The 15,112-nt window shown below is 40.8% G+C and overlaps 1 protein-coding gene across 1 annotated transcript; it reads right to left on the reverse strand.

Annotated features, from left to right (window-relative positions):
• Positions 1-9,800: 9,800 nt before the first annotated feature.
• PPDPFL (pancreatic progenitor cell differentiation and proliferation factor like) lies at positions 9,801-12,650 on the reverse strand (the record flags this gene model as incomplete). The annotated part of the gene is made up of 4 exons (XM_081996426.1): positions 12,085-12,650; positions 11,143-11,232; positions 10,952-11,051; positions 9,801-9,861 (listed from the first exon to the last, which is right to left on the reverse strand). The coding sequence occupies exons 1-4, from the start codon at positions 12,638-12,640 to the stop codon at positions 9,801-9,803; spliced, it is 807 nt and encodes a 268-aa protein (XP_081852552.1). The 5' UTR covers positions 12,641-12,650.
• Between the last annotated feature and the right edge of the window lie 2,462 nt (positions 12,651-15,112).

A 15,112-nucleotide genomic window follows, 5' to 3' on the forward strand; every position in this document is an offset into this window, starting at 1 on the left:
GTAACAGCTGTTACCAAAACTGTGTCATTAACTATGATCCCTAAAAGATAAACCACATGGAAAATTGTACAGTGTAAAGTTTTTTCAGTCTGAAGCTCATCTCTAATTAAACGATATTTTAATGCTTGCATAAGCGTTATAATGAATACAAAAATTATAATTTTAAATACGATTGCTGTTAGATTCTAACAATAAAAGCAATTTTAAAATATGCAATGTATGACATATGTATTATATTCCTAAATGTAAATTTATATGTACACAAAAATGTGCATGTAAGTGCGTCTTTTTACAAAAATTAAGCAATCTGCTAGGAAAAAGAAAACTAGTTTATAAAAATTCAGTATGTTCAGAAACAATTTTCCCTGAAGATATGCAAGCAGCATTACACAGAGTCCTTGATTATAAACTTACTCTAGTACAGGCCTCACTAATTAGGCAAAGGTATCATTAGCGGTGCTTTGGTGGTTTAATGTGAGACCGAAGACAGGGAACTAGGAAATTAAATAGATTGCTTTACGAAACACATGCAGCATTACACATTTTAAGTGAAAGAAAAGATGCTAATACAGTTTTAAGATTACACAGCCAAAAATGTTTAGTTATGCAGGTAAGGGTTTCTGTGGAAACGCTAAACACTGTGTTGCGTACAATAATATAGTAATGTTAAATTTGGGGGAAGGGGCCTTAGTTCAATAAATACGTACTATGCTGTTTAATGAGCATCAAAAATCCTATATGTGTATAAAACTGCTAAATCAGTTCCAGAAATATTATTTTTTGCATTTGGTAAGATATAACATTGTTGCTTTACCCTTATATTATTATAGGCTTTGCAATAACATTTTCCTTGTTATTGAAAGAAAAAACTTATAGCTACTGAGGTTTGGTTTTAGATCTGACTTTTAGACCCTGTATGTAACAAACCACAGATGTTAAATATTCCTATTCCTGTCCAGCCAGGTCTTGATTGGCAAAAACAGAATAGTTATAACGTGGAAAAAATCAATTTGATAACTAATGATCACTTACCAGAAAACTGCAGAAGAAAGAAGCAAGCCAAAGTCAGAGGGTTTATATTCCACCTTCTCTGCTCCTGTTTCTCCCTTCTCAAACATTTCTGGCTTTCCATGTCTTTAAATACTGGCTGCAGGTGTTACAATCTGTTGATTTTTTAATGTACAAGTCACGAAACAAACCCACACTGCCCCACAAGTTCAAAACTCTTTGTGTCTGCATTTCACACTGTCTGAGGCTGTGTTTTGGATTTTGGATGAAAAAATGTTGATAATGTGCTGATGTTTTCAGTTGTTGCTGAGCAGTCAAGGACTGTCCGGCTTCTCGTGCTGGGCTGCCAGCAAGGAGGCTGGGGGTGCACAGGGAGCTGGGGGGGGACACGGCCAGGACAGCTGACCCAGGCTGGCCAAAGGGATATTCCACACCATATGATGTCATGCTTGGTATATAAAGTTGGGATGAAGAAGAAGGAAGGGATGGAGGGACATTCGGAGTGATGGTGTTTGTCTTCCCAAGACACCATTACGCGTGATGCAGCCCTGCTTCCCTGGAGATGGCTGAACACCTGCCTGCCCATGGGGAGCGGTGAATGAATTCCTTGTTTTGCTTTGCTTGTGTGCACGGCTTTTGCTTTACCTGTTAAACTGTCTTTATCTCAAACCACATGTTTCCTCACTTTTACCCTTCTGATTCTCTGCCCCGTCCCACCATGGGGGAGTGAGCGAGCGGCTGCGTGGGGCTTAGTTGCCGGCTGGGGCCAAACCACGACAGTCAGAAAGCAGGGCTGACTAGACAATGCTAAAGGAAATCTTGGTAAGTCTCAAAAGAACGTTCTCAAAAGAGAGATTTTGCTTATGCCCTTACTGCTCAAATTGTGCCTACATTTTGTGATGACCCAAAAACTGTGCTGTTCAATAAACACTGAAAGTACAAAGAATTGTTTCTCTCTTTCTCTCCCATATCGCACTCCCTTTACGCACAGTACTGTGGGAGGCTCATAAAAGTGAATCATCAAAGATGAAGGCCTTTATTTAGCTGAGGCATAATAATTTAATACAAGTGTAATGCACATAATGTGTTGACTTGCAAATGGAATTATCTAAGATCTTCAAATGCATGCTTTCAATAAAGCAGTATTTTAAGAACAGTTTTTAAAACTAATGCGTTCAGACAACGTATGCCTTGTCTATTATCTATTCATGAATCTGCCTCTCCTTCATACACTTGAAATAAATGTTGAATTGACTTGCCAACTAATTATAGAACAGTGCTAAGCAAGCCTCAGCACAGTAACTTCAACTTTAGTGTCCTGGATGACTTATGTAATACAAGAGGCACTTGGATTTCTTGGAAATAAGGAGCAACGAGAGATTAATTCCTCATCCTGTAGTACAGTATTTCAGCAGCCAAATATAAGCAGTGGTCTTTCTAGGTCACTCCTCCACATGAAAGAAATGGAAGTGAGGTTTATTAACTGAAATTTGCTTTCAGCTGAACAGTCTTTTCAATCCTAAAATATCATTTATTCATTCATGCTGAAAGTGCATCCCTTTCATGAATTAAATGGATACCAAACTAGCTGAAATCCAGCTGAAAATGTGTCCTTACATATATTCTTTCATAAACAACAGTCACTCTTCATATTGCAAATTCTGTAAATAAAAAATAAATTCATAATAATATATGTACTTAGGTTTCAGGGAGAAATTCTCAGGAGCTAAAAAAATAACAACATCACTCTAGGCATCCACTTGCCCAAGAATTTTCAGCTCATTAAAGATTTTAGTCCCTCTAGCTAAAGTGTTTGTCAAGTTAAAAAAAAAAAGCCTGGATCTTTTACTGTAAAATGGTGGACAACCTCCACCAGTTCTGTGACAAGAAATTTGTCATGTTAGGTCTGGACCCAGATGAGCCTACAGATTTTCTTCCTGATAAGCTGCAGCAGCCAGTGAGAGTTTGACTTATTCATCATCCCTACATCCTCATCCTGCCCATTTGATGGCTCTGGTCTAAGGAGAGAGATCACTGCTCGTGCCGTTTATTGAAAGGAAGAGAGAATGAAGCCCCCATATGCAATTTACGACAGCGGTAAGTGTTGCTTTCTCAGAGATTAGTAAAATGCTTCCTCTCCCTGATGTTGCTGCTGGGTGACGGAGGGGAAGGGGTTGCAGGGGTTGAGGGTTGAGGGGGACGCTCGGAGTTATGTCATTTGTCTTCCCAAGACACTATTATGTGTGATGCAGCCCTGCTTCCCTGGAGATGGCTGAACACCTGCCTGCCCATGGGAAGCAGTGAATGAATTCCTTGTTTTGCTTTGCTTGGGTGCGCGGCTTTTGCTTTCCCTATTGAACTGTCTTTATCTCAACCCATGAGTTTTCTCAATTTTACTCTTCCGATTCTCGCACCAGGGGGGAGTGAACGAGCGGCTGCGTGGTGCTTGGTTGCTGGCTGGGGTTAAACCACAGCAGACACTTTGAGCCATAGTGATCCCTATATATTCTTAGAATTAGGATTTCAGGTAGGTGGGACTGAGTATCACAACTGTTAAATTTATGACCTTTTTATTTTTTTACTTTAAATGCACCATCAAAAAATTTGCATTCATTTATTATGAAAAGCACTTTCAATCTCAGTCGATTTCAGCATTAGGTGACATTGAAGAAGAATGGCCTTCAGTTTAAATAGATCTCAGATGCTTTTTCTGTTTGGGGGCTGAACTAAATGCTATAAGTGTGAGCAAGTTAAATATGGAGAGGACATAGTATTTGATTGACATTGTTCAGAAATAGGCCTCTTCTCAGCTGAGGAATGCTTTGGCCCATAAATCATAATCCTTACTCTTGGCAAATCTTCCTTTATGTATATAATAAGTGCTGTGGATGCTTTAAAGCCCCAAAAGAAGTGAAAGGATGTTTATATTCAGAATTAGTCATAAAGGCCTCATACAATATTATAATGCCTAGTAATTGACGTCTTTCAAGATCAATGACCAATGCTATGTTGTAAAAAAGCATAATAAAAATCAGCCCTTACATGAGAGAGTTACAGTCTACGCACATTTATCTCAGAAGGTCTGAGCTGACCCGCTTAGTCACTGGAGCTCTGTTTTAATGGTGTGTAGGTGTTTAAAAAGTGATTATACCACAAAGCTGCCCCCTCCAGATAGCATTCCTGTTACATTCACAGTATGGTGACAAATAAACAGAGAACAAACAACTCCCGCACTAAATACATTAAACAATAATGACATAAGATTAATGTAGGACAACAATTATGACAACGAGGAAAACGAAGCAGTGAAAGTAACAATCTGTTTGCTTAATGCATTTCATGTTGTCATTCTTTTGCAATGAAATTAGAACGAAATATAAAGCAACTAATGTTTCACCGAGAAAAATATGTTTCTGGAAAGCACCAAATGAGAGCAGGGAGGTTTTTTTGGTGGAGTGTTTTTGGGTTTTTTCCCCAAATTGATAATGTATTTTGCAGGTAGGCTTTTTATTGTTACAGAATGTGAAGGGTTTACTACAAACAACATACATTTACCTTGCCTTTTACATTTAACACTTCACTCAGTCTGCTACTGCCATGGAGAAATTGCCTAGCCACTAACACATACTGTCAGTGTGATTCAATAATAATTCCAAATTTCACCTGAACTTAAATGTACGGTGGGTCTGAGCTGGAGTCATGACAGCATTAAATTAACCTGGTTAAAATAGGATGGGAAAATACCTATTCAAAGGAACTTATTTCATTGTATATTATACCCCTAGCATTATCCTTTCACTTCTGCATTGTTATGGGACAGTGAAACCTGCAATTTAGAGGTTCTTAGAAAGATAGATTATATCTAAAATAGGTTTATTGTAAGAACCCATTATAGGTTCCAAAATTTTCTTCAAAATTTAAAGTGTTTATTTTGAGATGAAGAAGCTACTCTATATATAATGTGACAATGCAATTAAACATTAAAACATGCACAATACATGTCATCAGAGGACTGAAAATTATTTTTTAATGAAATTTTTTAAAAATATGAATGTATGTGTTATTTCATACAAATAGTTGCAATGACTAGAACTCTTTAAACATATTAATATTTGAGATATTAAGGAATCTATTAATTAAATTCCATTTTCAGGTGTTTTACAGTCCAAGATTTCAAACTGGACAACATTTTTATGCCATCCCAAAACTGCACCATCACCTTTTTCCTTCTTGTTTGGCTTACTCAGCAACAGTTTGTATGTCCTCATTGTCCTGGTTTTCGCTGGAATAGAGTTAATTTTCTTCCTGGATAGCTGATACAGTGCCGTGTTTTGGATTTGGGATTAAAATAATGTTGATAACACACTGATGTTTTTAGTTGTTGCTAAGCAGCCAGGGACTGTCCAGCTTCCCATGCTCTGCCCTGCCAGCGAGACGGCTGGGGGTGCACGGGAAGCTGGAGGGGGCACAGCCAGGACAGCTGACCCCAGCTGACCTCAGGGATATTCCATACCATATGATGTCATGCCCAGTACATAAACTGGGGAGTTGGCTGGGGAGGCACCACAGCTCAGGAACTAACTGGGCATCAGTCAGCGGGTGGTGAGAAATTGTGCTGTGCATCACTTGTTTTGTATATTATTTTACCACTCCTATTATCTTTTTTTTTTTTCTGTCCTATTAAACTGTGTTTATCTCAGCCCATGAGTTCTACCTCTTCTTCTTTTTACTATTGTCTCCCCCATCGCATTGTGCCTGGGGTGTGAGCGAATGGCTGTGCGGTTTTTAGCTACCTGCTGGGTTAAACCACAATGCTCACCTAATCTGAAATAAGTAAACTACAGAGTGGGAAACATACTCTAAAAGCCTGGCTTTTAGCTTTCACTCACAGAAGCAAAAAGCATATCTCCAGCTGCTTCCACCTATTGATCCATACGTACTGTGCTGAAATACTTCTTGAAGTTGGTATAGCTGGGAATTAAACAAAATGGAGAATACAATAACCCGCCCATAATCCAGGAGGAAGCAGTTAAAGACATGTTAAACCACCTGGACACCCACAAGTCTATGGGACCTGATGGGATCTACCCGAGAGTACTGAGGGAGCTGGCGAAGGAGCTTGCCAAGCCACTCTCCATCATTTATCAGCAGTCCTGGTTAACAGGGGAGGTCCCAGATGACTGAAGGCTTGCCAATGTGACGCCTATCTAGAAGAAATGCCGGAGAGAGGATCGTGGGAGCTACAGGCCTGTCAGCCTGACCTCTGTGCTCCGATCATGGAGCGGTTTGTCTTGAGAGTTCTCACAGGGCATGTGCAGGACAACCAAGGGATCAGGCCCAGCCAGCATGGGTTCATGAAAGGCAGGCCCTGCTTGACCAACCTGATCTCCTTCTATGACCAGGTGACCTACCTAGTGGATGAGGGAAAGACCGTGGTTGTTGTCTACCTGGACTTTAGTAAAGCTTTTGACAGCATCTCCCACAATATTATCCTGGAGCAACTGGCGGCTTGTGCTTGGACGGGTTTACTCTTCGCTGGGTGAGGAACTGGCTGGATGGCCGAGCCCAGAGAGTTGTGGTGAACGGCGTTAAATCCGGCTGGCGGCCGGTCACAAGTGGTGTTCCCCAGGGCTCGGTTCTGGGGCCGGTCTTGTTCAATGTCTTTATTGATGATCTGGATGAGGGGATTGAGTGCTCCCTCAGTAAATTTGCAGATGACACCAGGTTGGGTGGGAGTGTTGATCTGCTGGAGGGTAGGAGGGCTCTGCAGAGGGATCTGGACAGGCTGGATTGATGGGCAGAGATCAACTGTATGAGGTTTAATAAGGACAAGTGCCACGTCCTGCACTTGGGTCACAACAACCCCATGCAACGCTACAGGCTTGGGGAGGAGTGGCTGGAGAGCTGCCCAGCAGAAAAGGACCTGGGAGTGCTGGTTGACAACCGGCTGAATATGAGCCAGCAGTGTGGCCAGGTGGCCAAGAAGGCCAACAGCATCCTGGCCTGTATCAGGAATAGTGTGGCCAGCAGGAGTAGGAAAGTGATCGTGCCCCTGTACTCAGCACTGGTGAGGCCGCACTTCGAATCCTGTGTTCAGTTTTGGGCCCCTCACTACAAGAAGGACGCCGAGGTGCTGGAGCGTGTCCAAAGAAGGGCAACAAAGCTGGTGAGGGGTCTGGAGCACAAGTCTTATGAGGAGCAGCTGAGGGAACTGGGGTTGTTTAGTCTGGAGAAGAGGGGCCGAGAGGAGACCTTATAGCTCTCTACAACTACCTGAAAGGGGGTTGTGGTGAGGTGGGTGTTGGTCTCTTCTCCCAAGTAACTAGCAATAGGATGAGAGGAAATGGCCTCACTTTACACCAAGGGAGGTTTAGATTGGATATTAGGAAAAATTTCTTGACTGAGAGTGGTCAGGCATTGGAACAGGCTGCCCAGGGAGGTGGTGAAGTCTGGAAGTATTCAAAAAATGTGTGGATGTGGTGCTTCGGGACATGGTTTAGTGGGCATGGTGGTGTTGAGTTGGTGGTTGGACTTGATGATCTCAAAGGTCTTTTCCAACCTTAATGATTCTGTGAAACAAATGGTATAACAAGATCTGTGTTTTAGTTTGACTCCTAAAATGGGCTATTACTAGGATCAGTAGGTTATGACTAGGTTTTCTTTTGTGGAAAAAAATGGAAGCTCATTACTGAATATCATTGCTGTATGAGCATTTGAGCAAAATAAGATCTTCTTCAAGTCCATCTCTCCATTCCTAACTCAGTGACCATAGTTGTATCTAACTTAGTACTTACATGTTGCACAAGTCCTTTTTCTAACACTTATTTTTTTCTATATGGGTAACAATATACAACTTAACTTAATCAAAATAAATGTCTATCTCTAGCCCTTCTAACAGGAAAAAAACAATTTTTTTTCTATTACAGTTAATCTTTGATCAAACATTTCTACCTGTCTTACCCAGATAGGTATTAAAATCATATTTTTTCAGGCTTTTCTAATTCTAAGCTGCATTCAAACTATACAAATTCCGTTTACCCTTCATATTTCTCTCATTTTCTCTTTAAATCATTTCAGTTTTGGCTTTTTCCCCCTATAAAGTTACATTATAATGATATTTAATTCCAGAAAATTGACATTTCCTTATTACCATGATTTAACAAAATGTAGCCTTTTTATAGGAATGACTTTAATGCCCCATTTACCCATATGCTCTAAGGAGTTTGTCATAGCAACATTAGATACTGTTTAATAGAGTTGATCCATTGCAAGGTAACTATACCTTAAAGAACTGGCACAAATAACTATGAGTTGGCAATGGTGCTGCTGCAATGCTGAGCTGATCACAGTAAAAGATGATGGGGATAGCATGAGGGCACCTCTCCAGAAAAGTTCTTCATCACCATGATGCCATTCCTGAAAGTAGTTCACACAGCCTAAGCAGATGAACGCAAACAATATGCAGTCCCTCTCCTCTTGTTCTTCCAGTCTTCCCACCTCAAAAAAAAAAAAAAAAAAAGAAAAGAAAAGAAGTCTTACCAGCTTACCAGCTCTTTCAGCATGTTCTGCACCCCACCTTCTGACTATGTAAGAACAGAAGCAGCTTAAGCTCAGAGAGCAATATGGAAGATTTTCACTGCACTTTTCCACTGTTTCCAGATTCTGCATTTCTCACGTACTATGAGGGCTACACCATTTCTTTTTTTATGGCTTCGTGTATCTTCAAAGAGAGCACAATCACCTTCTTGCAACTAGCAGTCTGATTCCTTTTCCTTTCCTTTACAACATGATGTTACAGAAAAAAGTGTTAGGGTCTTTTTCCCACATTACATTCCACCATTCCTTTTTCACCTCACATCAGACTTTAAGGTCATTAAAGGAAGAATGTGACACACACACACCCTGTCTTCCATGGGAATTTTAAATTTTATTAATACTTCACATAAAAACAACTAAAAACCCACATCCCCCCCCAAAAAAGACAAAACCATATATCTACTGCAGCACAAGCAGCACTGAACACCAGTTTGTTATTAGAGGCCAAATAAGTCAAACCAAATACCGATTAAATCTTTATTAATAAAAAACTCTTAGTATAAAAAAATAGAATTGTTTGTTCTGTACACTTAGAGGGAGGACAAAGATGAAACAACACAACAGCAGTAAAGATACATAATAGGTCAATTTAAAGATTCCTGAAACTGTTTTCAGAATTGTGTTCTTTTCTGTTGTTACATGTTATGCATTTATTGTCTCCACCAAAACTGTAAGTTTCCTGAAGCAGCTACTTGATATACTTTGGAGTCTTATGCATAACCATGGCAACCATTAACCTATAATGAAGAATGTTGGCTGTATTAATGTTTGCTATTGTTAGTTCATCCAGTGATAGACAAAGGGTCAGGTAGGTTTAGGAATAGTACATGCAAAAGCTGCGTAGATAACTTACAGAAATTATATCATTCAGCTAAATACTTGTTGTTTTCCATGACCTCTGATGCATTTCAGTCATACCCAGTAGAATAAACAATCTAATGTACTGCTTTGCTATGTTGAAGACCAAATGAAGCTATGTTACAGTATCTTTCAAGAGCATGAATGACAACAAAGGTAGACTTGGTTAATAACAGTAATGTGATTACTTTATGTTGAACACTTGGCCAGCTCCAGCACATATTCACTGCTGTCAGCTTAGTTGTTATTGATAGTGTTAGTCACTTGAGAACAAGTAGCTATTTAAGCTACAGCAAAGCAGATGAGAGTAATCTAAAAGTAAAACAGAGCTAAGACTATCAACTCTGATTAAGGTTGCTCTTCAGCTTGGAAGGTGTCTTGTCTATCATCTCTTCTATTCTGTCCTCAAACACCAACATGCGTAGATATGAATGAAAGTTGTACCTGGGTATTTGAGGTCAGGATCTACGCACCCTGGTTGAACAAAGACCAAACTGATTACTGTTTCTTCGTGTTATTGGGCTTCCTCAAAGCAAAGCTATTAACAAGCATTTTTGTAACCTTACTCTCTGTAACTGGTACATAAATACTTGATAGAAACATGTACCATAGAGCAGTCCTACTCTTGGACTATATATATCAATCTTGTTTACGTCAGTGTGACTGCCTGTAGGGCTGATATCTTAAAGGTAAAACGTAAGAGTATCACCTATTGCAAAGTCATTCAATATACATGCTTCTGCTAAACCTACAATATCCTACTTTTACTGTAATTTTTCTCTAACTATCCAAGAAAGTCGTCAGCATATTTAATCCAGACAGCTTCCATTAGAGACACAGCTCAAATTATAGCAACTGTGTAATGAACAAGGTAGCCCATGGACATGTCCATTAAGCAATATCATTTAAGCCACTGACAAATATTTTGAAGATACACTTTTCTGCTCTCCTAAAGGTTTTGTTTTCTTCTTGCAGCTGAACCCAGACATCAGGAAGATCCCAAGCCTCTTGGAAAAAAAAGTCTTATGTAGTAACTCAGTCAGTAAAGCCAGCATGCTGTCCCGTTCAACTGTTGGTACTGCAGAAATATATATAAAAAGGTTATGAATAGTATTATCATTATATTTTCCTCAAAGATATTTATCTGCCTAAGTATTTTTGAATGCATTCATATCAGTTTTTTAACATAAAGTATGCATAAATGAGTGTGCAAGTATTATAGGTAGAGGATTAAATATCACTATAAATGTAGAACAGTAACAGTCACTAGCGCCTGCTTAATGTGAACTAGAATATGAATTCATTTATTAAAATAAAAACATGGGAAGCTTCTATAACCATACACTTAGAGTATCTCGTATTTAAGTCATCAAAATACCATTGTACCCCCCAGATTGTTTCAGTTGATTATGACTTTAGTAACATTTTTATTACCAAAAAGAAAATGGAATGAATAAGTTATCCCTATCATTGTAAAAGCAGGACTCACCTGCTTGCTGATAGCGTTTTTCTGCCAACAGTTGGTGGAGATGGTTCACTATGGAAAAAGCTTTTTATCCACCAACATTTATCAATTAATTCAGGTAAGCCTGCAAAAGGAGAAAAAGCCCACACCATTAGACACTGCCTGAATAATGAACAGGCAAAACCAGAAGGCTTTTTGAAAGAAGGGAACAATACCATGAAATGCTTTGTCCTGGTCTGTAATGTTCACAGCATCTGAATAGCAGGAGGAGCTGGAAGAAACACTGGATTCCGAGTTCTGTCTTGCTGTTCATGGAAGACGGAGACATATATAATGAAAAAATGCTTTGAGAGAGTACACTATTTCTACGCCAAGAATTTTTCAGACCTGCTGCTATCTTGGAGGAAGCAATCTAAAAGATAAGTTTACTTAACTACAAAGTATAACTTCTATATTTTATACACCATTCTACTGCAGTTCTTTAATTTTTTTTATGTGAGTTGATCTCAGTCTATTTACTCTTCACTTAAAAGCATACTGAGACCTGTTTGCATACCTTTCACTGAAATCACTGACAAATCTTACTATCATGTACACTTCGCTATCAAGATAGATGAGGATTCTTGAATATTCAAGCCCAAAACAACCTAATTGCTATACCTTCCCTGTGGTAAAACTAAATACTATACTCCCACTACAGTGTCCAACCTGTATAGAGGGATCCTAATAGATCAAATACACTGTTTCTAAATATGTGAAATAGTCACTAGTTTGAGAGGGTGAGTTGATTTTGTGTTCTGCCTAAGCCTGCAAAGTAAATAGGAAGTACAACTAGAAGCCAAGACTATGTCATGTTTTATAATTTAAAAAAAAAAAAGGCTATTACATACCCCTAATGAACAATTCCAAATAGGGGGGAAAAAAAAAAAGAATTATAACTGGCAGCAGATGTTCACTAAAACTGAAGTTCCCTGATATAATGAAAAACTCCCCAAGCAATTAAATACTGCCAGGCAAAGACATCACCTGAAACACTTTCTGACTTTCCCGAGTGGCAACAACCCGGACACTTCCTCGGGAGAGGCTCGGGGGGGCTCAGCCTCCTCCAGAGGAGCCCCCCCGAGGGGGAGCAGCTCCCGTCCCCCCCGAGCACTTACTTCTGTAGTACTGGTTCTTGGCCAGGAGGCAGCCGGCGGAGGGTACCGAGGCCATGGCAGCGGCACGACGGGGAAACCGCTTCTCTCCGGGAGGAGCCTGCGGGGGGAACGCCGCGCTTTGCCGAGGGGAGCCGCGCTGGCTGGCACCGGCACCGGCACCGGCACCGGCACCGGCACCGGCACCGGCACCGGCACCGGCACCGGCACCGGCACAGCAGCCGTCCCCCGGCGCCCCCCAGTCCCGTGCCTGCTGCTCACCTGCGTCGCCCAGGGAAGGCAGCCGTCGGGAGGAAGGAACGGGACCGAACCCCGCTCCGCAGCGAGTGCCGCTGGTACCCCGGCCCGCCCTTATATGGGCCGCGGCGGCGGCGGGCGGCCCGCCCCGGGGGCGGTGGGGCTGGACGGGACGGGACGGGACGGGACGGAGAGAGCCAGCCCCCGGCCCGCTGCCGCCCAGCCCCGGCCCGGCCCGGGACGAGCCGCCGCGGCCCCCGAGTCCTTGTCCCCTCGGTCCCTCTTCCCGGGTGTCACCTCTGAGCATTTTTCCGGAGTGCATTAAGCGGAGACTGACAGCTTCTGCATTAGCTATTCTCTCCCCCGTGGGGAAGAGGAAGAGGGGGATGAAGCAGAGACGTACCTGTTCCAGTAGAGGTTTTAATTTTGTTTATAAATACGTACAGTTCTGTGCACATACACTGGAGAAAGCGAAGTCGAAGGAATGCTTTCCACTCTCACGGTAACAAGTGAAACCTGTGATTATCTAAAGTCTTCATAAAGTTAATACTAAGTCCCAGATCACCAAATAAGTTTTTTCTTCCCATAGATAAATGCACAACTCTTTAAATTGTTGTAATCAAGGCAAAACTTGACCTACAGTGTGTTTCCTTACCTTTCACATTTGTCAACAGAAGAAGTAACAAACAGTTTTGGCTATTTGAATTGCTCCTGCTCTACGAGGAAGTGTTTTATTATTGTTTTTCATAGCAGGAGTTGTGGGTAAGAACACAGCCACGTGTGGTGTGTGATACCGTGTTACTGAGACGTATCTGGCTGCTTGAATAGTGTCTCCTATCTCAAATGATAAGGGCATAGCTCATAAGAGCTCCTGGCATATTTGTAAAGGTGTAAAGCATACTGCAGGGAAACAGCCTGTAAAATAATACTCATAGAGCAGTTGTAACAGATATTCCTGGGTCTTTTTATTGACCTGCTGTTAAAGTCTTGGCAATGTGGTGGTCTTCCGTGAGCAAAACTTGAAGGCTAACCTTTGTGAAATCAGCAAGACTGACTCAGAAAATAGCTGTGTTGGTACCAAGCACTAGCACCAGTTACCCCGTATGTTTACCTTGCTATGTAAAAATGCACTGTAAGAGTAGAAGAGTAGAAAAGAGTACATTTTTTGAAACCCCATTCACAGTGTACGTCCCTACCCATTGTTGCAGCTCCTTGTTTACGGATACCTAAATGTAACCGAACAATTAGCTCATTGTATCTGTCATCTTTTTTCCTGTCTTAATAATGAATTTCCATTTTGAACCTTGTTCTATTTATGGGCAATAAATTCCTGTACCACCCCATTTGCCACCCCATGGTGAAAAAAGTCACCATAAATGCCCTCACACTGAGCACCCTGTTGAACTGTCAATCTGACAGTTCCTGAAAGAAGGGAAGCTTCCCCCCAGAGAGCTGTAGGAACTGCTCCTCTTGGGCCGTGAGGGTGGGCATTTGTAGTGATAGCAGTGTGTCCTGCACAGAGCTAGTAACTTTGTCCTTTATTGTACCTGCCATTCTCCTTCAGCTTTAAGATCCTGTTTTAATCGACTCATAACTTCATCAGAAAACAGTTTAGGCTCTAACATGCCCATGGTCTAGGCATTGTATTTGGCAAGAAAGCAAACGTAAGTGGTTCTCTTGCGATCCGCATGAATATCCTTCCGTAATGGAGCCATGCCAAAACACTCTGCAGCTAGGGAACACCAGTTCTGTGAAACTTTAAATTACTTCACTGTTGCATGTGTATTATTTTATTATATCATTTATTGTACATGGTCTCTTACCAGTTTGGTTTTTTTTTCTGGAGTGCTGTTTCATGCGTTGCACTGGAATAGAAAGTACTTACTTAGTGAGAATTTTTCCACCATTTCTCCCACTCGATGTGGCATTATATCCTATCTATTGTATTTTCTTCAAGTAATGCTCTGAATACAGAACTACAGATTTCACCGGTGTTTTTTCCTCCATGGTTGTTTTGACAGAGTGCTTCTAAAATACTAGTACATTTATTTTCAAGCATTGCTGCAAAACCGAGGCATGCTATTATCTTCAGTTAACAAGTTCTGAGATTCAAAGGAGCTAAGATAAAAGAATCCACAAAGTTTAGGTGTCTCATAGGAGAGCAGTTTAGGACTTTATTTTTTTATAATTATTTAGCAGTATGCCACACTTCATTTACCTACTTATAGCTCTCAGTTACTTCAAGTCCAGATTTAAGTGTTGGTAAACCAAATTCTCATCAGACATTGAAAACACTGGTTAGTGGCCACCTATGATAAATGTAACTCACACAGCATCAATTACAAACTGAGCTTTTAAGACAGTGTTCAATTGCCTTAACCACTGACCTGTTCTTTTCTCCCTGGAAAACTTTGCTGCATTCACTACTCACTTTTCAACTCCTGTCACAAACATGGAAGAAGTCCTATCAAATGCACTCTATAACTGCTTTAACTTCACAAGCTCAGTTCATATCCATGCTTAATGGTGAAAGAGGCAGGGGACCTATGAAATAAATAGTACATACTCCCAATTTTATAAAAATGCATTTACAGAAGGAACATTTTCAGCCTTTTGACTGACTAGTATAGTGACCCTAACAACAGCGTTCATAACTATAAAATGGATGACCCTCAGAATTGTGTTATCTCATGAATCATAGATACTTACCAAAAGTATAACTTAAATCTAAAAATGAAATTAACGTGTCCCATAAAATGAATAAATCACCCACCTAATCCTGCCAGGTTTACCT

Source organism: Phaethon aethereus, assembly GCF_964289735.1.
Source record: "Phaethon aethereus genome assembly, chromosome: 2".
NCBI classification, from domain to species: Eukaryota; Metazoa; Chordata; class Aves; order Phaethontiformes; family Phaethontidae; genus Phaethon; species Phaethon aethereus.